This window comes from Alosa alosa, chromosome 1 (assembly GCF_017589495.1).
Source record: "Alosa alosa isolate M-15738 ecotype Scorff River chromosome 1, AALO_Geno_1.1, whole genome shotgun sequence".
Lineage (NCBI taxonomy): Eukaryota > Metazoa > Chordata > Actinopteri > Clupeiformes > Clupeidae > Alosa > Alosa alosa.
Genome location: NC_063189.1, coordinates 20,210,443 through 20,232,746, shown reverse-complemented (window position 1 = coordinate 20,232,746; position 22,304 = coordinate 20,210,443). Strand labels below are relative to the sequence as shown.

Genomic DNA, 22,304 nt, shown 5'->3' with positions numbered 1-22,304 from the left:
TGAGGACCAAATGGGACAGAAACCCCAGTGTGTGGTGTGCAGTGAAGACCTGATGTGCAGTCACCTGACATCACCATCAAATTAGAGGATATTTCAGAACTGTTAACATGGACAGCTCCCCTTAAGAGCATCTTAAGAGCAGTGCACGCACATTCACGCTACGAGCATGTTCGGGAAACAGTCGGAAAAAACAAACGATCATAAGATGAATCGGAGAAAACCCTTGTGTGTGTGTATCCATCGTTATCGGGAAACCGGGCCCTAGACTCCCGATCGTAACTGTAGTGTTCCAGACTATTATCTCCCTGAAAGGAGATCTACTGTGGGTGTGGCCAGGCTACAGATTTAGGGCCAACAACATGTACCTCAGTGTTATTACTGTTCAGCTTCAAACATTGTTTGTTATCCATAAGTTATTTTTTTTATTTTCTAGTTTATAGAGACTGGCAATGACCATGTTGGCAGGGAGAGAGACAGTAGGCTTCATAGACATATAAAGTGTGTGCTGTGTGTGTAAAATGGATGATTATGGAATTCACTATCTTAACACATTGACAGCTATCAGTTTGTAAGTATTTTCCACATATCAATTACATTGTACAAGACCTTTTTATTGATATGGTTACACAAATATAGAATTATACATTATTGATATCACCAAACATACGATTCCATTCCTTCACAAGTTACATTAATTTTGAAAATCCAGAATTTTATGAGCAAAGTTTATTTGACAGTAAACACTGACCAATATTTTGTAACTTAGTGCCATTGTGACATGTCTGTGTCTAAGGTGCTCTGGGGCTGGGTGATACTGAACCTTTGCCTGGGTCCCTCCAGCCTCCAAAGGCTTTCTCTAGATACGTTGCAGTGGCTAAGCAGATTCGGTCCTGCATTTTCCCCGCTACCAACTGCACTCCAAGAGGCAACCCCTCGTTACTGAGCCCCAATGGACACTGGGTCACCGGGAGACCTAGTATGTTGAAGATGCCTGGATGGAAATTGCGTCATGAAATTGAATTAGTTGGCTACATACAATTGAATCCATTATCAATATAACACAATATCATGATTGGTTTGTTTTATTCTATGAGGTTTAAATAAAAAATAAAAAATGGCGATACCAATAAGCAATTCAGCTTTGGAATCTTAAAAAAATGGTTATTGTTTTTTTCTGATATAAATGGTATTTAGTTTATTTAATTTTACTATGAACTCTTAATTACAATGTAATGTTAATGTTTATTGATGTCAATGTAAGTCACTTACACAGTGCTAAATACCATAAACACAAACATAATGCATGGAGTGCATGATGTGAAGGCCCACCAGTGTAGGAGAAGTTGAAAGGTGTGAGGAGTGGGTGGTGGTGCTGTGGAGCTAAGTGGGGGTGCGAGGGGTACAGCAGCACACCATCTGTACCCAGAATCTCCTCCAGGTCCCTCTGCAGCGTCTCCCTCTGCTTCAGAATGAAGGACGATGGCCGCGAGCTCTGGAACATCTCCACTAACGCCAAGCCTGAGCAGAGATGACGTGAAAGAGCGATAGGAGAGTCTTTACTGGAAATACACTGAAACATTTTTTTGGTTTTGTCATTTGTCCTCAGTTTGTTTTATAATTTTAAGTTTTAATATTGTGGTATAATTTTATATAATAGATATAACAAAGTATGATAAGTTTCCCATTTAAAGGGATACCAGGCAACGTTTTCGTGTTAATTACTCATCTTCGTAAGTCGGTATATGGTTAAATGACTCATTACAGGGCGAATGAAGACTCTCTCACCCACCCCTACTGCCCTGTAGGAAGAATATCCCGCTTGCAAGTTCAGTGTATCGTACCCGCCGACTGAAGCAGGATCAGTTTACATCCTGCATCCACAGCAGGCTAACGAAACGCTAGCGATTGTTGCAAACGTGTAATGGCAGAGCCGGCGAAGAAGCAGCGAAAACCCTTGACGGAAGATGCAAAGAAAAGGAAAAGAGCTTCAGACCGAGCGAGGGGGAGTTTCGTAGAGAAAAAGGACCAGGCTTGCCTGGTGTCCCTTTAACGAAGCCCTTAACAGTTTTTTTACCTTAACATACCGTTTCCAAAATCATTTTGATGGCACATAACCTCATAACATGATATACAGCCTTCTCATAGATATTAGAAAGCTGGATACCGCATTGGGATCCAGAACGTACGTACAGTAAATAGCGACGCCATCTTGGTGGGGGCAACAATTACTGGAGGCCAATGGAGAAACATGTGACACTGACTGGAAATCAGACAGGTGTATCTGATTGTCAGCAAGTGTTGCCCATAGACAGTAAAGGTGTTACCCCCAGCAATATGGCAGCCGCGTTTACGATGCTACCTAATTGAACTCGACGGACAATGCGGTATCTAGCTTTCTAATATCTATGGCACTTCTGCCATTGTCTGAGCGGCCCTCTGTTGGCGATTACCGACCTAGCAACTTTCTAGTTTCGGGTAGGAAATCTACTTAGAATAGGGGAGAGTCGGGAGGAAGGAATTTAATTTAACTTTAACTATTGAAAACAAATATCGGCGCAATGTATGATTTCATTCTGTTATTTGCTATTGTTGAACTATTTTTTTTTCAGATACCTCACAACCGCGTATAAACTTCCCCTCAATATTTGAGTCTGAAGCATAGACAGTAAAAGAAGGTCTCGCGGAAAGACTACAACCAAATGTAAACAGACCCCCTTTCTGTTTCTGGTAGCGCAGTAATATCAACGCGTAATGAGTCTTCCAACAGAAATCAATGGGATTTTAAAAAATGCCAAATAAAACATGTCAGAAACTGTATTTCGCTACGCTACTTGTTTTGGAACATCAACGAACATCACTAACCACTCAGTGAGTTGCACAGTTTTAAAACGAATGTTAAAGGTTGTTTTAAGGACATGTTTATGCATGCCCATAGCCAGCCTCTCTGAAACAGTCAAAGGCGATTCAAAACCAGTCAGAAAGTCGAGACCTGACCCATCGTCAACATTTTGTTGTCCACCACTCTAGTTCATCCAAAACAAACCAGAAAAGGGACTCAAAGTGCTAAATACCGGAATTATCCTTTAAGTGTCTTCAACTTGTAAAATAGTTGGCCTACAGTTGAATATTTGCCAAGCTATGATTGCTGAAAAACATGATTTTCATGTTTTTTTCTTGGTTTCCTATGGACATTTGTTATACCATGTGCTGTTTTGTTTACATAGCCATGTGTTGGCTCCTTGTCTCTGTGTCTCCCCCCCTCACCTGAATCTGCTTATTATCGTCATTAATGCCTCACCTGTTCCCTGTCATGTTTATTAAGAGCCACTTTCTTGTTTGCCAATTTTTTCAGTTGTACCTTGTGAATTCAAAGCTCCTATGTGCATATGTATGTGTGTGTACACAGTTAACACTCCACCAGAAATAAATGAGCGTGCAGGAAGAGCCTTTGGTGCACATAGCACCACAGACATCCTCATGGTGACGCCTCTCCATCCCTCCGACCACTTCTTCATCCAGTTCAACTTCAGCCTGACAGAACAGCCTCCAGCTCCTCAGCCAATGGTCACGTTCCGCCGCAACATCCGCAATCTGTCTCCAACCCACTTCTCCTCTGTGGTTGCCTCCGTTCTACAGTGGGCATCGCTTTCAAATGGCCACTTCAGTCGCGCATTACGAGGCTTGAAGCTGCGTGAAGCTTTAGTACCACTTTCAGCCACTGTGCGTCGCTCTGCCACTGTACATCGCTCTGCCTGCCGCCCCTTCTGAAAAAGCTCGATTTACCTCGATTTAGGCTACTTGGGTATGGCTTAAGGCTGTACTACACGGTGGTAACGGAAATCGAAATTTGCTGTCTACATTATTGTCAGTGTTGGGTTAACGCAACTATGCAAATCAAAACAGTGGTGTGATAATTGAGCCAGTAGAGAAATAACTGTTCAGAATTAATCTGTAGCCTTGGGTAGGCTTCTGCGACGTTTTTAACAGGCTACGCTATAGAGGCTTAGACAACTATGACCCACGCTTTGGTTTCAGAATTAATTTGCCCTACTTCTTGACTGCAATGTAGTCAATTGACTGCTTGACATGTCATTTTTATTTTTCTGTACAATAAACAAATACATCTGCTTTATGCCACAGAATTACATTCATATTTGGAACTTACATAGTCCAATGCATCGTTACACTACGTTAGTGTTTACCAAAACCATAGTAGCAACTTAACGTTCAAGAACCACTATCGTAAAGTTGTGTAGTTACAACTACACCTCTCAATCTGTGGTAGAATGCTAGTAGAAGCATAGTTCCAGGGATCTTCATGTCAAAGACGTCACTGACGCCAGTTATTTGTTTGCAAATTAATAGGTTTAGGTATTTAAATATATTTCTAATTGATATTTACACTTCTAGCCACCATACATCCATATTTTAAAATGCCCAAGGCAGAAAATACATAAATTAAAAGTCAATTTGCAGCCATGTGCACGTAAAGTAAAATTCACACACCTGCAGATAATAATAAGGTGGTGCGACTTTTGACGAGTCAGCTGAGAATATGTAGCCTTTGATTTTCATGGAGGGGGGTCCTTGTTAGTTTACGCAAACCAAGCCAAGAAGGCTGATTCTGATTTTGATAATATGATCTGCACAAAAGATAAAATTAGGTAAACAACGATGTCAATATTGTTGTCAAAATCTTAACCCAGATTCAAACTCTTGGACAGGGGACTGGTAACTGCTGTGCAACGGCGGCTGTCATCTGCCGGCCTTAATGCGCCACAGAAGTATGACGTTCACGTGCTACTAAACGTCATTAACCACCTTAGTCCAGACTGAAGTTATGACTAAGTTAAGACTGAAAACTATCATGGTCCAAACTTACAGTACTATGTAAGTACGACAGTTTTGGGAAACAGTCGTAACTTACATGTTGGTTAGCTGAACGATGCATCCTGTTAGTAAAAAGCTAACCTCCGTAGTTGTACGGGAAACGCACCCCAGATCAGCTTGTAGGCCATTAGCAATCTGTTTATTTTATTTTATGCCTACACAGTAGATCACATGCCACATTCTCACTTTCAATAAACAGATGCAATAGCCATTGGTCAAGTATTGAGTATAAAGCAATTAAGATAGTACCCTATACAAAAAGTACTTCATACTATCATAAAAATTCGTTAAAACAAATAGCATTTTGCAACTTGACAAAACACTGGATTAAATATCGTAGGCACAGGAGAAAACTTGTACATCCATTGGCCCGTGGGGAGATCACATGCCAGTTGCCTCTCCCTTCAGTGCTATGACTCGTTCGGCTGTGAGCTTGTTTCGCCAAAAAAAAAAACTATTGCAGATATCGTTTAGTTTAGTTTATTAGTTTTGTTTGACAGGGACCATGCATAGAATAGCTTCTATACCAGGGTTAGCTAAATAGCTAATTTGCACCTGTAGTCCCTGGGCAGGATGTTCAAGCACAGTAAAAACATAAACAAACACAGACATGAAAAGACAACAAGATAAACATTACAAATAAAAGAAAAACTAAGTGAAAAACAAAGATCAATGATCACAAGCTTGATTGTCCTTCAGCCATGTCTTCAAAGACTTTTTAAAACTTAAAGAGTCTCTGATATGGAGTGGGATTGAGTTCCATTTTCTAATTGCTTGATATGAAAATGCTGATTGGCCAAAAGTGGTCTTTTTGAATGTAGTGTAACAGTCTCCTCTCATTGCAGCCCTAGATACCCTAACATTGTCTCTACAGAATTACACACATTGCTTAAGTGGTGGTGGTGCAAGATCATGGGTCCATTTGTACATCAGGCACATGTCAGAGAACCATAAAACTGTCAAATGTTAACAGGCTATGTTTTTTTTATAATAGTACAGTGGTGATAATTTCTTGGTTTTTTATCAAGCACTTTCACAGCCTGTTGGTATAGAGTACAAGGGTTTCAGAGTGGTCACACCTGCCTGGGACCAGCTTGTAGCACAATAAGACAAATGGCAGAAAATCATTGAGTGCATAAACAGTTTAGCAGCATGTAAGGGTAATTGATGTCTAATATGTCTAAAAGTAATCAAACTCGCTCTAACATTTCTAGATATCTTCTTAATATGCTTTCTGAAATTTAAATTGGAATGCGTCTTTGTTCATGGGTTTGGCCTCACAGCAGAGGCTTAGACAACTATGACCCACGTTTTGGTTTCGTAATTTGCCCTACTTATTGACTGCAATGTAGTCAATTGACTGCTTGACAGGTTATTTTTATTTTTCTGTACAATAAACAAATACATCTGCTTTATGCCGCAGAATTACGCACTTGGCCAGCCTATAGAACGGGCACATTTTGGAGAGAATAGAGAATGTACGCACGCAAGAATCTGTAGGCTATTTGTGGCTGGTTACCAGCAAACAATGTTTAATGCATTAACTCAAGACGTCAAACATTTTCTAAACAATACAAACAGAAAGGATGCAGCAGGCAGCAAATGTATGTCATTTCCAGTGGAAGAACAAAATGCTGAATGAAGCCCAAAGATATGAAGGCATATCTGGCAAGTTGTTCTTTTTTGAAGACGTAAATGGTTGGGCTATAGGCCTAGTTTGCTAGCCTGGCGGGCCATCATTGAAATGTATAGTCTGGAATCGAACCATTCACCTCGCTTAATCCAAGGGGCGGGCAGAGAATTGTCTTTCAAACTGCCTAGGCCAGCGCTACGACCATATCCGTATCCGGTCGGCAAAACGGCAAATACATCCTTCTTCGAAAGGAATGACTTAAGTGCATTGTGTTGCTCAACTTTCAAAGAAAAGCACAAGTCCAACTCCTCCAAAGTTGACGCTAACGCCGATTCAAACAACCACTCTTCGTTCGCCATAGCTACCTTCCTTGTTGTTCACCATCGCACGACTGTCGTTATCCTGTTAAGCCCGCCTTAAGACTCTCTAACAAAATAGAGCGCTGTGATTGGATGATGTCCACGGTGTCAGCCAATAGAAATCCCTATGGTTTGATACTAGACTTACAGGCTGAGCAAATTAATTTGCCGCCGCTAGGGTGCGTCTAGACTTCTAGGCTACTAGTTTGCAAGAAGGAGACATAAAGCGTGAGCATGCCACACTATCCACAGCTGTGGTAGCGGGGCGGTAGGAGGATTACTGTTAGCGCAGGATTTATATATAATTCTTCAACAGAAGGCCTGCCGCGAATGCAGGCTTGCCCAAAAAAAGGCCTGTGGTTTGCGCAGCCTACAGTAAGTAGGTCTTAGTGAGTTAGGAGTCGGCTAGACTTCTTTTCAGCTGTCTCAGAGGTGGAAAGTTGCGTTCGTTGGGGGCCCCCCCCTGCCCCCCAGCCAACGTGAATCGGGCGGTCAGTTAATAGGCCTATCGTGAAGATTTGTATTGCCATTTAAGGCACGAGCGCATCTGTGAGGCCAAGCCTCACCAAGTAGCCCATTTGTTTACAACTAACATTACATTTAATTAAACTGCTTATAGGCTATGCCGAAATAGTTTCAACATTTTGAATATCAGTGTCGGGTGAATTAGGAAATGCCTTATGGCTGAAAGCTGCTTGGGATCCCCCCTGTCAAGCAATAACCATACAAAAAGTTAAAAACAGACGACATGATGCGCGTCACTGACATAATGCGCAAATAATATAGCCTAGATATTCCAATCTATTCGAATACATGTGTTTATTTTAGAGGGGATATTCGAACGTCATTTTTGAGCAATTTTGACAGCCCTAGTCCACTGTAGGCTATGCCAATCGTCTATTAACACCTTCCACCTAACCCCGGTGAGTGGGGGTCGCTATAATGTGTGTGAAATAGCACCATTGAGTAGCCTATGCGAAATAGCCTTAAAATCGTTCCGGTGTTGTGTGCCTTCTGGTTTCTCCACCTACTGGTTTTTCTTGCGCGTGCATGCGCTGCAGCAGTTGTCAGACATTCACAAACAAGTTGTTTTAGGCGGTTTGAAGTCGCCATAACGACATGAGCCGGGCTACATTACAACCACTCGGACAAAAGACATGTAAAAATATATGTTTTGAAAACTAGCATTAAACTGGATTTGATCCCGCAAAAGCAACACACACGTGACTCTCTCCATCCTGATTCCCTACTCTTTGAGCCAACTAATATGTTACGCGAATCAATTAACTATTGTAGGCTACTATTAATTAATAACGTAGGCAACACCCAGGTAGCCTGAACAACATGTTATCTGAAACAAGGGGTTGCCTCTCATCTACAACAACTGGTTACCTTGGGCTGCTACAGTCGTCAGTGCACTGTGCACAGTAGGTCTATGCTACTCTTTGTGGTTGATCAACTAAAAATAAAAGATGTATTTGGTGATGACATTATTGTAGGCCTAGTAGACCTAAATTCTGAGAAATTAAATGGTACGAGAAACAATCTACATAGCGCACCAGACCACATGTCTTCAAGGGTTGAATGAAGGGAGTTTGCAAAAATTTGTGTATTTTTCAAGTCAATAAACATTCTTAATTTTTGAATGTCTTTGTCAGGGAACATCTGACTGGTAGTCGCTCAGACAAGGCGTTATAAGATAAAGGCAATACCATTTGTGTCACCTAATGCAGTTCAGTGAATTAGCAAGATACCATCAGAAGGCAACAATCTTCTGCGCGCGCACTCTCTCCCCTGCGCATAAAGCTGTCTGCGTGTTGTAGGCTAGATTTTGCTCTCATTGGTGGTTAGTATATGAAGTAGGGAATTGACAGCAACATATCCAATCACATTATGAGAGATGCTGAATTTAACATAAACTGCGATGTTTGATTTTAAATGAATGTAAATTTAGCCGGGACTGTAAGCTGGCACACGTGGGTGCTCGATGTTTTCAGTGGGTGCCCGAGAGACGGAGCACCCACGGTATCGGGCCTATGACAAGCGTGATCTCTCGGGTTGCATCCATTACAAACAAACATGCAATGTGAACATCTGGGATTGGGGGAGAGCACTAAATGCTCTTCTGAATAAGCACTAAGTCAAGCCTTTAAATGAAAACACTCTTTAATAATCAAAGAAATAAACGCTAATGAAGTAAACTTGTGACCATCAAAAGTAGTTTATCGTCTGTAACTCTGTGATAACAGGACGTAACAGGAAGGCATTTGGCTGAGCAACGGAGGTTAATATGCTCTTTATTTTGTCCAAATGATGTCTGTCTATCATCGTTGCACTTTCGGAGAAAAACAGAATGTTTAATTTGTCCCATGCGTTTCTTTCACGGCTGCAAACGGGATTCGCTGTTAACCAAATATTTCTTTATTAGGGCAGGGCAGGCATATTTCTGGCTATTAAATTATTTCTAAACCAGTCTGCTAAAGTCTGTAGTGAAGTCTGTGTAGGGTTTTCCAGCTCCATTTCTTTTTACGAGACACCCTGCTCACTTGAGACCTCTGCCGGTCGTTGCAGCGTCGTTAACGCCACTGAAAAATACAAATTAAAGTCGTGATGCCGCAGGATCATCATGGCTGACCCTTTGAGGGAAGCTGGCCAAGTCGAAGCACTGCCCACTGTACCTCCACTCAGCAGCTTCTCCTCTCTGGAGGTTAATGATGCCACAGACTCGCTCTGCTCCACACTGAGCTCGTGTCTTGACGAACTGTGCCCTCTTACAAGGCCAGCTCGATCCAAACACTCTCATCCATGGCTAAATGATACCCTCCGATCGCAGCGCACCAAACTCAGAGCCACAGAGAGGAAATGGCACAAATCTAAACCTCTGTTGTGAAGCAAAAACAGAGCATACTTATGCATGACTGCGCAAAGGCTCGAGGAGCCTGCTCAATTTTTGGAGGGTATGTCTCCAATCTGCGTTTGACTATTGGTGGCTACACTTTACGGTCAATATAGAGATGTACTGATGTAACTGATGACCTCAAAAACTACCAGACACTCCTATCCTCCTTTTCAGCCAACATCACTGCTGCTAAGACAGCTTTGACAAAATCAACACAGCCACAGACACTCAAAAATTTTCTCAACCTTCAAATCGCTACTCAACCCTTTAGCCGCCTCCTCCTCCGTCCAGCCTTACTGCGGATACCCTTGCATCATTTTTTACAAACAAAGTGGCGGCAACCCTCAGTCAATTCTCTACATGCCCACAGGACACAACAGACTCAGATATTGCACTCCTACAACCTCTAGCGCAGGGGTCTCAAACTCAAATGAGCTGGGGGCCACTTCTGCCAACATCATCAATAATACAATAATACAAAATAACATAGATAGATAGATAGATAGATACTTTATTGATCCCCAGGGGAAATTCAAGGTCTCAGCTGCATACAGCCAACACATACACATTCTTTAACAGCAGAAAAAGTAATTAAAGTATATACTGTAATATAAAAACACAACTAAGCAATAAGGACAGTAGAAGATAAAGAATATACTAAATATACTAAAATACAAATTATACTAACTAACACTTAATCTAAATCAATTCTAAAAACAGTATCCACATAGTGGTGATTAATCAATCAGAGGGCTTTGCAATGACTGAGGCAGGGACTGAGCCTGTGATTCTCTGTGCATAGTAAGGTAAGGTAAGGTGCTCTGTGTGAATGAGTGTCATGATGATAGTGCAATGGTGATAGTGGTCATGGTGATAGTGCAAATGAGTAAGTCCAACAGTGCAACAATGCAGAAGTAAAGTCTATATATCTATATATTTAACTATACAGAAATATATATCTTATACATACAGAATAATACAAAAGAAGAACGGCTATATCTGCAAATGCAATGCTTTTTTTTTCAAATACACAAAACTGCAAACAGAAAGTGCAAGTCTTTTTATGTCTTTTTATACACCTGTGCTAGCAACCTTAGCTTATAAATAAAATAATGATAAAATAAATATTAATACAAATGATAAAAGCAAACAAAAAGCATTAAAACAGGTATGCGTGTGTTTCACACCAAATAAATAAACCCCTTCTCTTTGCCATCTAGACCACCTCTTTGGGACAGATTATCCGTTCGCATGGCTTCTCATACCACTACTATGCAGACGACACACAGCTCTATCCGTCCTTTCCACCTGATGACCCCCTGGTCTTGGCACGGATCTCGGATTGCTTCTCAGACATATCTACATGGATGAAGGCACATCATCTCCAGCTAATCCTCTCAAAAACTGAACTGCTGGTCCTGCCAGCTAAACCTACCATAAATCATGACATCAACATCATAATTGCCTCCCTGTCTGTTGCACCTAGCAGTAGTGATGGGCAAATGAAGCTTTGGTGAACCACTGAACCACAGCAGTGTGAACCTAGCGACACTAGCTATAAAGCAAAAAGATGGCCGCCACACATACATTTTCAACATAAAAGTCCTTAGCAAACCAATATTTTTGGTTACATATACTGGTTTGGGTAAGGACTTTTATGTTGAAAAATCTACATGTGGAAGCCATATTGGATTTTTTCATTAGTGTTGCTAGCTTCACACTGCTGTGGTTTAGTGGTTCACCAAAGCTTCATTTGCCCATCACTACCTACCAGGGCTGCAAGAAACTTAGGAGTCTTTCTTGACAACCAGCTAACCTTCTCCGATCATGTTGCCTCGGTCGCCCGGTCGTGCCGTTTCACACATTACAACATACCGAAAATCAGGACTTACTTGACTCAAGATGCTACCTCCTGGTACAGGCAATAGTCATCCACGACTTGACTACTGTAACTCCCTCCTGACAGGTCTCCCAGCCTGCACAGTGAAACCCCTTCAGATGATTCAGAATGTGGCAGCGCGCCTGGTCTACAACCAACCCAAAAGGGCACATGTTACCCGCTGCTCATCCAGCTACACTGACTACCTATGGCTGCTCACATCAAATTTAAGTCTCTAACGCTTGCCTACAAAGTAGTCTCTGGTTCTGCTCCCACTTACTTGAATGCCTTCCTACAGGCACTCCAGACCATTGCGCTCCACAGACGGACGGATTCTATTTCCACTGAATTATTTTTAGAATCTGATCCCTTATCATACCTGTTAATTGGTACTCGTCGGTACTTATCATGACTAAATTCAAGATGACGGCGAACGGTAAACTTCCTGAAGGTATTGTCTGTATAAATCGTCTTGTAAATAAACTACCAGTGCTTTTTCAAAGTTCTCAATGTCTCGTTTTAAATGTCAGGGCCCTCGGAAGTCTACCAATGAAGTGTGGAGCTACTTTGAGGCTCGTGAATGGTTTAAAAAAGTGATTTATTTGCATGGCTAGGTCTATGCCCGACTCGAGGCACCCCCTTTGAAAACCTGTTGGTAGCATCGGCTAACTAGCGCCAGATTTCGGAGTGCAGGGGATAAGCCGAGATGAGCTATGAGACATAAGTTCACACTCGGTATCATGTTTCAACATACTTTAGGTCAATATCACACCAAACTTCTCCTTTAAGTTCCAGTGTTGCTAAGCATACTGCATTACACCTTGGTTCTATTTCACTTTTGTTAAGAATCACAAAAACATGCACACACACTGACACTGACACAGACACACAGACACACACACACAGTGTTACCTATGGCAGCCATGGTGTGAGAGGACAGTCCAAGCATCCACTTGAAGAGCTCCCACAAAGGCCATACTCTACTACCTCTGTCTGCCATGAGTTCAGCAAAGGCGGTTGGTGTCTGTTTGAAACACATAACTTTAAATTACACTCTGTCACCCTTAGACAAGCCTACCAAAGCCAAATGTTTACTCAATTCTTATCTGTCTTAATAGAATTATGCAAGGACCATATGGGTATAAAACCACATGAAGAATGCATATAGTATTCATGTAGGAACAATCATTTATGTCCTCCCATAAAACTAAAACTTTAGGGCCCCAAGTTTGGCGGCGATGTATCAGCGGTGAATATGGTAGAGCATGTGCAGAATTGCACGAGAAAATTGGCAGTGGGAAGGTGTGATCAAATGCAATAAGTGTGTTGAGCCAGGTTGGATTCAATTAATGAGAGGTTTGGCTAAAGCTGACCAATAGCAGTGTTGAGTAATACCAAAGATCCTTGATTACTAGCTCCGCTTTAACCCTCTCTGGTAATACCTTTAAATGGAATGTGTCAGACAAGATTACAATATCTTATGAAATCTCAATACTGCGCATCTGAATAGTTTTTCGAAGAATAACATGTAGGTCTAGCAGTTCTAATGTACCTGTCATCTAGACTGTGCGTTTGGAATTCTGATTGCTGTCTATCTTGCCTATTGCCTAATTGTGTGAATGACCTGGATTGTGTATTTTGACCTTTGCTGCTAGAGTTAATGTTACCTGGATACTTCTGCCTGTTTAGCCTCTCTGTGTTTGTGCTTGGATTACGTTTACTGGACTTCCCTCGCCTGAATTAAAAACATTCTTACACTCTGCGTTTGAGTCTCCTCTGTAGTAATAACACTGCAACTATTGTACCTCTGTACTCCTCTCCTTAGAGGTTACACCCTTCATATAGCAAACACTGACACAGCATGTGTATACACACACTGCACACTGACCTTTCCATCTTTTCCAGGACATGACATCATCGCACCCCAGATCTGAAAGGAGTATTTCAGCTGAGGGATACATATTTTTTGAACTTTGACCCCCAACTCAGCCTCGAGGTGCTCTACTACCTGAGAAAGCAATACATTATTATAAGAAACTGCTTAATTAACTTAATAGACTTACAAACATAATATGCACACAGTCCAATGCAAACACTTACTCTCCTCTGCACTTGAACAAGTTGTGGATCCACTGGAGACACCAAGGGAGAACCGCCGTTGTGTGGGACTGAAAAGAATCTTAAGGTCTTCAGATCAACCTCAGATGACAAACACAGCCTAAAGATGTGTGTGAGAGAGACGACATATTTATTTACAAGAAATTCACTACGTTTAGTGGTCATCTGATGGTGGTGCCTCCACTAATTGAGGCGACATAATGAAAGAATCGATATCTATGCCCCTTGACATCAACATTCAATACCATTTAGTGCCAAGATGGTACCCAATTACCAGTAGTCAAAAACCAAATAAAAGGGTTATGATCATATCCGATCAACAACAACGTTTAATAGTGCAATGTCAAGAGACTTCATTCTCCATGTAAGTCAGTGTAGCATCAGAATGAGTTTGAAGGTGTTGTTTTAAGGTGAAAGAACTGCATTGTGTTGCTTTAAATGGCTCTGCACTTCGCTCAGTGATTCAAACTGCACTGTGGCCAGCCAGCTACCTCTCTGTGTTGGAGCCTCCCATGATCTTCAGCATGGGTATCAGATCATCAGCATAGCGGCACATGGGGCCGGTGCAGAGAAACCCCAGCTGCTGCCCAGAGGCAGGCGGGTACTGCCCCTCATTGGGAACGATTCCTAAAAGGAAAGAGAGGGAGGATGTGATTAAGACAGAAAAGGTTATTGTGGTCTCATTCATTAGTGTCGATGGCACAGAGCCATACAGGTATACTTGTTTGGTTAGAGCAATGTTAAAACTGCGTTCTTAACTGAACCTGACCCACCTGGCTGGCCCGGACCTTCTCACTCAACATCGATGGCATCTATGTATCTTGAGTGTTTTCTGCTATGTAATGTATACACATGTATGTATGTATCTATCCATCTATGTGTAGTGTAAAGCATCTTTGAGTGTCTTAAAAAGGTGTAACTATAATAATAACAGTAGTAATAATAATAATAATAATAATAATAATAATAATAATACATTATTGTCGTTATTGCTGTTGTTGTTGCTATCATTACCACTCTATTACCCCTGCTCTCCTCCATGGGGTGGACGACCCTTTCTCTCCAGCCTCAACATAAAGGTGTCGCATCATCATAGTACACTATTAAGTTGGCCTGTTTTTCATTTCAAACCCCCACTGGTTCTCCCACATACCTGGGGTAGGTTTGTGCCCAAAGATGCCATTGAAAAAAGACGGCATGCGTATGCTTCCCCCAATATCTGAACCAAGACCAATAACAGAGCCACCAGCCCCCAAAATACTTCCTTCTCCTCCTGCACAATAAACACATAGAGGGAAAAACACAAAAGTTATTCTTTCATAAGTCAACAGATCTACAAACAAATGAGAGAACATGTGTATGTATGTTTATCACCAGTGTTAAGTGTACTGGTAGGATCAGTACATGATAGGACTTTTACTTCCTGAAGCCTGACTTACAACTCTTGTTTTTCTGACATATTGTTGAATTATCAAAGTGTAATATTACATGTAAAACGAGATTGTTGACTGACCAGAGCTTCCTCCAGCTATCCTCCCTAAGTCGTAGGGGTTTCGGGTGATACCATACAGGTGGTTGTGAGACTCTAGCCACATGCATAGCTCACTACAGTTGGTCACACCCAGGGGGATGGCTCCAGCTCTCTTCAGCAGGGCCACAGTCGGAGCGTCATTGGGCGAAATTACATCTTTCCTGGAGACCAGCCCTGTGGAATTTGGCATACCTGGAAAGGAGAAGGTAGAATGTACTTTAACTAGAGGGGCAATGTGACATGTATTCATTGTAACATAAGGGGTATTATATGACATATGGCATGTATTCACTGTAACATAAAATCATTGCAACGCATATAGTTTTAAAAGGGCATGGCACAAATGGAATGAAAGCAGATGGCTAAAAGACCATTATAGGCTAACAGCCCAAAGCAATACAGTTTTTCACAATCGCTAAAACACAAAACCTTCCACCCTTTTCTCAAAACTGTAAGCACAAACCCCAAATCTTAAACTATATTCACAAAATCTCAAACTACCTCTGCAAAACTGACTCAAAACAGTTGTACCTGTGCTGAAAAACAACCTTCTTCAACCAAGTCTTCAGATAATTCAAAAAGCAGTCAAAATGAAAACACCACCGAGCAGTCATTACACACTACATCAAAAAATGGAAAACATAGTGTTCAGGGTAGGGCATATAGCTCCAGGAGAATTGTTCATTGTTTATAATATAGTACTGTAAATGCATTTTGCATCTAAAAAACAAACAAAACAAAGCAAAAAAGACTACATAACTTAAATAATAAACTATTGCATGCTGAACTAGCTTATATTAGTTGTGTGTCACATCATTTGAAACAAGGGTGATCAATTTTGATTTGTTGTGTTTAATGACAGCTGAGTTTTGCAAAAAGAGTCTATAAGATCTGCAAAATGTGTTTAAGGTTTTGCCGAAAGAGTGATCGATTCAATAAATGTGTTCAGGCAACTGCACATTTGGTTCAGAGAATGGGGTTGAGTGTTTTAGCAATTGTAAAAAACTGTAATATGCCAAAAGCTGTGTAGTAGGCCTACCCTGTAAAGCAAAAGCCTCTTTGACAGTAAATGGAACTCCCAGCAGGGGGAGTCGGTCCTCTAGCACCTCCTCTCCTCCGGTCTCCTCCTCAATGAGCTTGTCCACTTGAGAGGCCTCCTGTAATGCAGCCGAAAAGCTGAGGGGGGAAAAATCACCCCAATTTTTGGGGTGGGTCACCACAATTTTTTATAAATTAAAGTTACGTAATGTGTTGTGGTGGCCTAGTGTTTTGATGAGTAGCGTATTGATGACAAGTATTCCAAACAGGAAAGAGGATACAATTGTAGTACAGTCTCTATCTAACAGGCACACACACACACACACACACACTGACCGGTCCTTCACCAAAGCGTTTATTATAGGGTTGACTTCCTGGATTCGGTCAATGTAGGCCTGCACCACCTCCACGCTTGTGACCTAGGGCCAAATAGTGACAACATACTCAGCACCCCAATAAACTTAATAATGCTGAACTGACTAATTACTCAAAATATTCAGATACTGGAACCTTTAGACAATTATCCATCACAATTTGAGTGTTTATTAAATAAATGGAGAACCCGAGTAGGTCTAAATGCTGGTTTTGACCTTTGAACAAGTTTTGCAGGATGTGGCATTGCGCCACTATTGTAAGTTTCTAGCATACTGTTTCTCTGTTGAGAATGTGGTAGGCTATTAAAGCTACAAGGACACTTGAAGAGAGGACATTTCAACGGCTTTTATTATACAATAAAATGTATATGCCCGAACGTTTAAAACCCCAGTGCCCATAATGCAACACATTTGTAGGTGTTCCTCTTCCTTAATATTTAACATTGAAGTGAACCAAAAGAACCAAAATAAGGGCTTCGTCATTCGCAATGAACAGGAGTGACTTAAAAACACAGACTACGTTATTGTGGGCGGAACTGATACAGAGTGTATCAGTTCGGTTAAGGATAGCATTAATTCCCTACCTCTTTACGACGAATCTTGCGAGCGAGTTGCATCGCCGTTGCCGTCAAAAGTGGGTTGGTGATTGTTGGGAGTCGCGCAGACCCGTCAGACTTTCGATGGGACGTAGTTAGCATTAAAACCCCATTGAGCATCCTTACAATTGTGCGCAGTATCCATGATTGTAAACGTTCGAACAGAGTTAACGCCATTCTGAACAATACAGGCTTCAATTACCTCAGACCGACAGAAAAATACCCGGCATAACACAGGAATTGCAGGTTCACTTTGCCCAGCATGCAACGCGGTGCGATTGAAGCAGCAGCCTGCTGGTCACTGTGACAATCGGACTAAACCTCACGTTATGTAGGCTATGATTAGTTTTATAGGAAACGTCACCATTTAAAGTAGGCTAGTCCTGTCATATCATGAATTCAGTTTGACAATTATTAGTTCACTTATTACTTCAAACCTATCCTTGCACAGCTATTTATGTTATGTTTACATGTTTCCCTTAATGCTGGTCTCTAGACTGTCCCTTGCACTGTTGGACTTAGCCTGCACCCTATTACTTCAAACCTATAGCCTTGCACTGCTATAATTCTTATATTACTATGTTTACAGTTTTCTCTTATATTGTCCGTATTTAATGCTGGTCTCTAGACTTTATCCCTGCACCCTTGGACTTATTTGCACTACCACTTGTGACACACTCAGATCACCTTACCACTGCATACTGAATCACAGGGTTAATTCCTGCCCTGTCACTGCAAGCGACTCATGCTTATATGCAAATGCATTTTGGCCCTAGGCCAGTGTTTCTTAAACTTTTTCAGACGACGGACCACTTAGCTAAAAAAAAAAGATTAGACCTACTTCAACCTAACCTAACAATAGGCCCACTCACTAAACCACCTTGCTTATTGTCTTTGCACTTTGCTTATTGTGTCAGAGGATTCATATGATTTAAACTACATAGACAGTGTTGCAGAACTGTTTGGATTTACATACAAGTTGGTTCAGTATTGCAAACAACTCATCTATATTATATTTTATATTTACTAATTTATATTAGTCTGCTCGCGGACCACTTGGGATAGCTTGCGGACCACCAGTGGTCCCTGGACCACACTTTGAGAAACACTGTCCTAGGCCATCATCAGTGAAGCAAAACGCATCTGTTAAAATATGTTGTTCCCTTTAAGTCTTACGAATAACAAAGAGAGCGTAGGTGATATCAGGTCATGTGAAATGTTTTGCTTTCATTTCCAGGTTGGGGAGTTGTACAAGGCTGACCAACTAGTTCACCAGTTTCTCCACAGAGGTAGCTTATTGCTGTGTTAGGACAGACATCTAAGGCCGTAAGCAGATTTTTGAAATGACAAAGGTCAATGAAAATACAAATGGTAGGCCTATATGCATTATAAAATTGTAACATGAAGCATGAATGTGAAGCAGAAGTTCTTTCATACCTTACCTTGAGATACACACAGCAAACAGTTAGGGCACAACGATTCTGAATTGTAGAGACAGAATGAAGGTCTGATCTTTACATCAAATATAGTGCAGTGCAACCGGAAAGTTTTCAGACCCTTTCAAGTTTTCCACATTTTGTTTTGTTTCAGACTCATCTTAAAATGGATTCAATTATAATTTTTTCCTCATCAATCTACACCTAATACTCAAACACTCCGCAAAAAAGCAGGTGTTTGGAGTGTTTTGTAAATTTATAAAACTTACTTATGTAAAAAGAAATTTACATAAGTATTCAGACCCTTTGTTATGACACTTGCCATTGAGCTCTGGTGCATCCTACTTCTATCGATGGTCCTTGAGATGCTTCTACAACTTGATTGGAGTCCACCTGTGCCTAAATTAAATCACTGGACATTATTAGGAAAGGCACACATCTCTTTATATAAGGTCTCACAGTTGATGGTTTATGTCAGAGTGAAAACCAAGCCACGAGGTCGACAGAATTGTCCGTAGACCTGCGAGACAGGGTTGTGTGAAGACACAGATCTGGGAAAGGATACAAGAACATTTCTGCAGCATTGAAAGTGCCCAAGAGCACGGCTCTTCTCAAGTGGAAAAGTTCCTAAAACCTTTCCTAATAATGTCCAGTGATTTAATTTTTAGTCCAGTGATTTAACAAAGGGTCTGAATACTTATGTAAATTTCTTTTTACATAAGTAAGTTTTATAAATTTACAAAACACTCCAAACACCTGCTTTTTTGCGGAGTGTTTGAGTATTAGGTGTAGATTGATGAGGAAAAAATTATAATTGAATCCATTTTAAGATGAGTCTGAAACATAACAAAATGTGGAAAACTTGAAAGGGTCTGAAAACTTACTGGTTGCACTGTATATATAAACTGTTCATAAACATTTCAAAACAAAATTGAAATAACTGTAATTAGCCAGGAAGAACACACTGAATTACAGTACAGAAATACTTGCATCACTCACACACACAACCAGAAACACCTAGCTTATATGATTTCCAGTTTTCATGGAATCTCTAAGGTAATGTGGGTTTCATTTGCAAGTGGGAGGCAGATGCATGAAGTTGCAGCATGCAGGACTTGTATCCAAGGCACTTATAGCCCACCTTTAATGGTTGTGATGTCACTCTGCTAAAGGATACATTTCCGGTTCCACAGATGCCCTCTTAGCTCTTAGCAGACAGTCTTGACAGTCCCACTAAATGTTATGGAACTCATTTAGTTATTTGTTGGCTTGCAATATCATAAAGTTGTACAGTGCCAGTGACAGCTGCTCTTAAGGAGATATTGGTCTATTTAGAACCCCACCTACACAGGGTGCCTAGGAGCAGCAGCATATCAGGTTATGAAAAAAATACATATATAAAGAAATATATTTAAATAGCAGAATGTGTGCCACAATTATTGCCACTCCTTTAAAATCTGAAAATAAAATATAATTGAAGGTTTTTTTGTCATTTTTTTTTCAACTTTAAGTTAAGCAGTGTCTGGACTTTCAAGCACTAATCCATGACTTCCTTAAATGACACACAGGTCAGATACTGTTATTCTTCGACGTTAAACAAGAGAATACATGGTTCAAACAAAGGGAAAGTGTACTGACCTCTGTAAGTCACCCCTGTAAGTTATTCCTCTCTGTCCTCAACTTTACCAACGGTGGGTGGGTGCCAATAAATGTGGAAAACAGCCACAGCTGCAAAGAGAGTCCCCCTCTAGTGGTGACAGATGGTATGTCTGTTTTTTCTTCAATGATATCATTGTGAAGCAGTGATCCTCTTGGAGAATTGCACCTCAAAATGAAACTGACTGATGCATTGTATCTAAACATGACATTTGAACAAAAAAAAAGTGTGTGTATATTTATATATATATACACAAACTTTTTTTTTTTCACACACACACGTAGAATTACACACTCAGACACACATGTAGAATTACCTCACTCAGAATGATGAAATCCATGTTCACAATAAATTAGGCCTAGGTCTAGTCACTCATTCATCTGTTCGATCTTGTGGTTTACACAAGATTATATCTTGTTGACCTAGTGGTTTATATATATATATATATATATATATATATATATATATATATATATATATATATATACAGTTAAGAACAAAATTATTCATACCCCTGGCAAATATTGATGTAATGTTGATTTTTCTCTTGACCAATATGTTTGTTCTGACCGAAAATGACACTGCCACATGGCAAAAGGTTGTAAAACAATGTGGTAGAAACATCACCTGACTCTCGCCAGATGAATTTCGCTCTGCCTAGCTCCACTCATCCATCTGGGATCGCTCCATTGGAGAGGTGTTTCAGAAGGCTGGGCCTTATCAAAAATCCTTGCATATGATTGGATAAGCCACTTGTCCGTCATCTTTATTGACGTGCTACTTCAACCACTCACATCGAAGCCAACCTGTGACGCTTGCTTCCTCGATGCGTTGTCTGAATCAAAACAGTCTCACAGTTGCTTCTCCGCTACTTCACATCTATGAAACTCCCGCCCTGTGTCCTGATTGGTTCTACCATAAAATCTCGTACCGAAATCAATCCCAACGGAAGCGGTCCCAGATGGATGTGAGTGGAGCTAGGCGGAACGAAATTCATCTGGCAAGAGTCATGTTAGTAGAAACATGGAATAAAAAAAAATAATGAATGGGCTTCTATGAGGGTTAGCAGAGAAGAGGTCCCTCCCTCCATTGATTTTCTACTTCTGGGAATTTGCCTGCCACCTTGGTCACAACACACAAAATCCTAATTACCCCACTTCCTGTTGGGCATGGCTAATGCAGGAAATTGTTTGTCTTGAGGAGTTACACATACCTACCAAATGTTGTGCATGTAGGTGAAACTATATGCCAAACATACATCAAATTTGTTCATGTGCACAACGCGCACAGTATCCCAAATATCTCACTTCATGTTGGGTGTGGCTAATGTTATGTACATTTGAAAGTTGTTCGTCTTGCGGAGTTACAGGCACCTACCAAATTTGGTGTGCATGGCTAAATGTATATGCCAACCATGAGACTAAGTGACAAGGGGGACCTATGGAGTCCATAGGCCACACCCGGAGCCAAACCTTTGGAGGAACCTTTGTCCATGACAGCTTTATTGGACACCTGTTGTGTGCCAAATTTCATGAGTTTTCGCCCATGGGAACTAGCTCAAAAAAGGCAAAATGTGGCAGGATATTACCAATAATCCTTACAGAAACAATTGGGCTTTCGCACCATTCAATGCTCGGCCCTAAATAGTGTCATCTAAATCATTGACAACCATTCCATGAAGAAAAATGATAAAGACTGTGAAAAGAGCTGGGCCCAAAAGAGATCCTGGTGGACCACGCTTTAGAATGGTCAAAAACTCTGATTGGACATTTCCTGACTTCACACACACACTTCACACATCTGAAAATAGGTCTAGATCTGAAATCAGTCAGCCTATGCTATAGGGGTTGATTTTTGAAAAGTCCACAAAAAAGGGCAATATATTCTGTTTCCT

The 22,304-nt window shown here is 40.9% G+C and overlaps 1 protein-coding gene across 2 annotated transcripts; it reads right to left on the bottom strand.

Moving 5' to 3' along the window:
• Nucleotides 1-590: 590 nt before the first annotated feature.
• LOC125301500 (fatty-acid amide hydrolase 2-A-like) lies at nt 591-18,255 on the bottom strand. Of its 2 annotated transcripts, none has more exons than XM_048253978.1 (11): nt 17,306-18,255; nt 16,684-16,766; nt 16,349-16,485; nt 15,292-15,501; nt 14,932-15,051; nt 14,270-14,405; nt 13,761-13,878; nt 13,549-13,668; nt 12,573-12,684; nt 1,270-1,518; nt 591-991 (listed from the first exon to the last, which is right to left on the bottom strand). In XM_048253978.1, exons 1-11 carry the CDS (start codon nt 17,492-17,494, stop codon nt 789-791), a joined length of 1,677 nt encoding a protein of 558 aa, XP_048109935.1. In that variant the 5' UTR covers nt 17,495-18,255; the 3' UTR covers nt 591-788. The 2 variants fall into 2 exon arrangements, with proteins under 2 accessions (XP_048109935.1, XP_048109944.1); XM_048253987.1 differs by having other exon boundaries at nt 1,330-1,518; nt 17,306-18,250.
• Between the last annotated feature and the right edge of the window lie 4,049 nt (nt 18,256-22,304).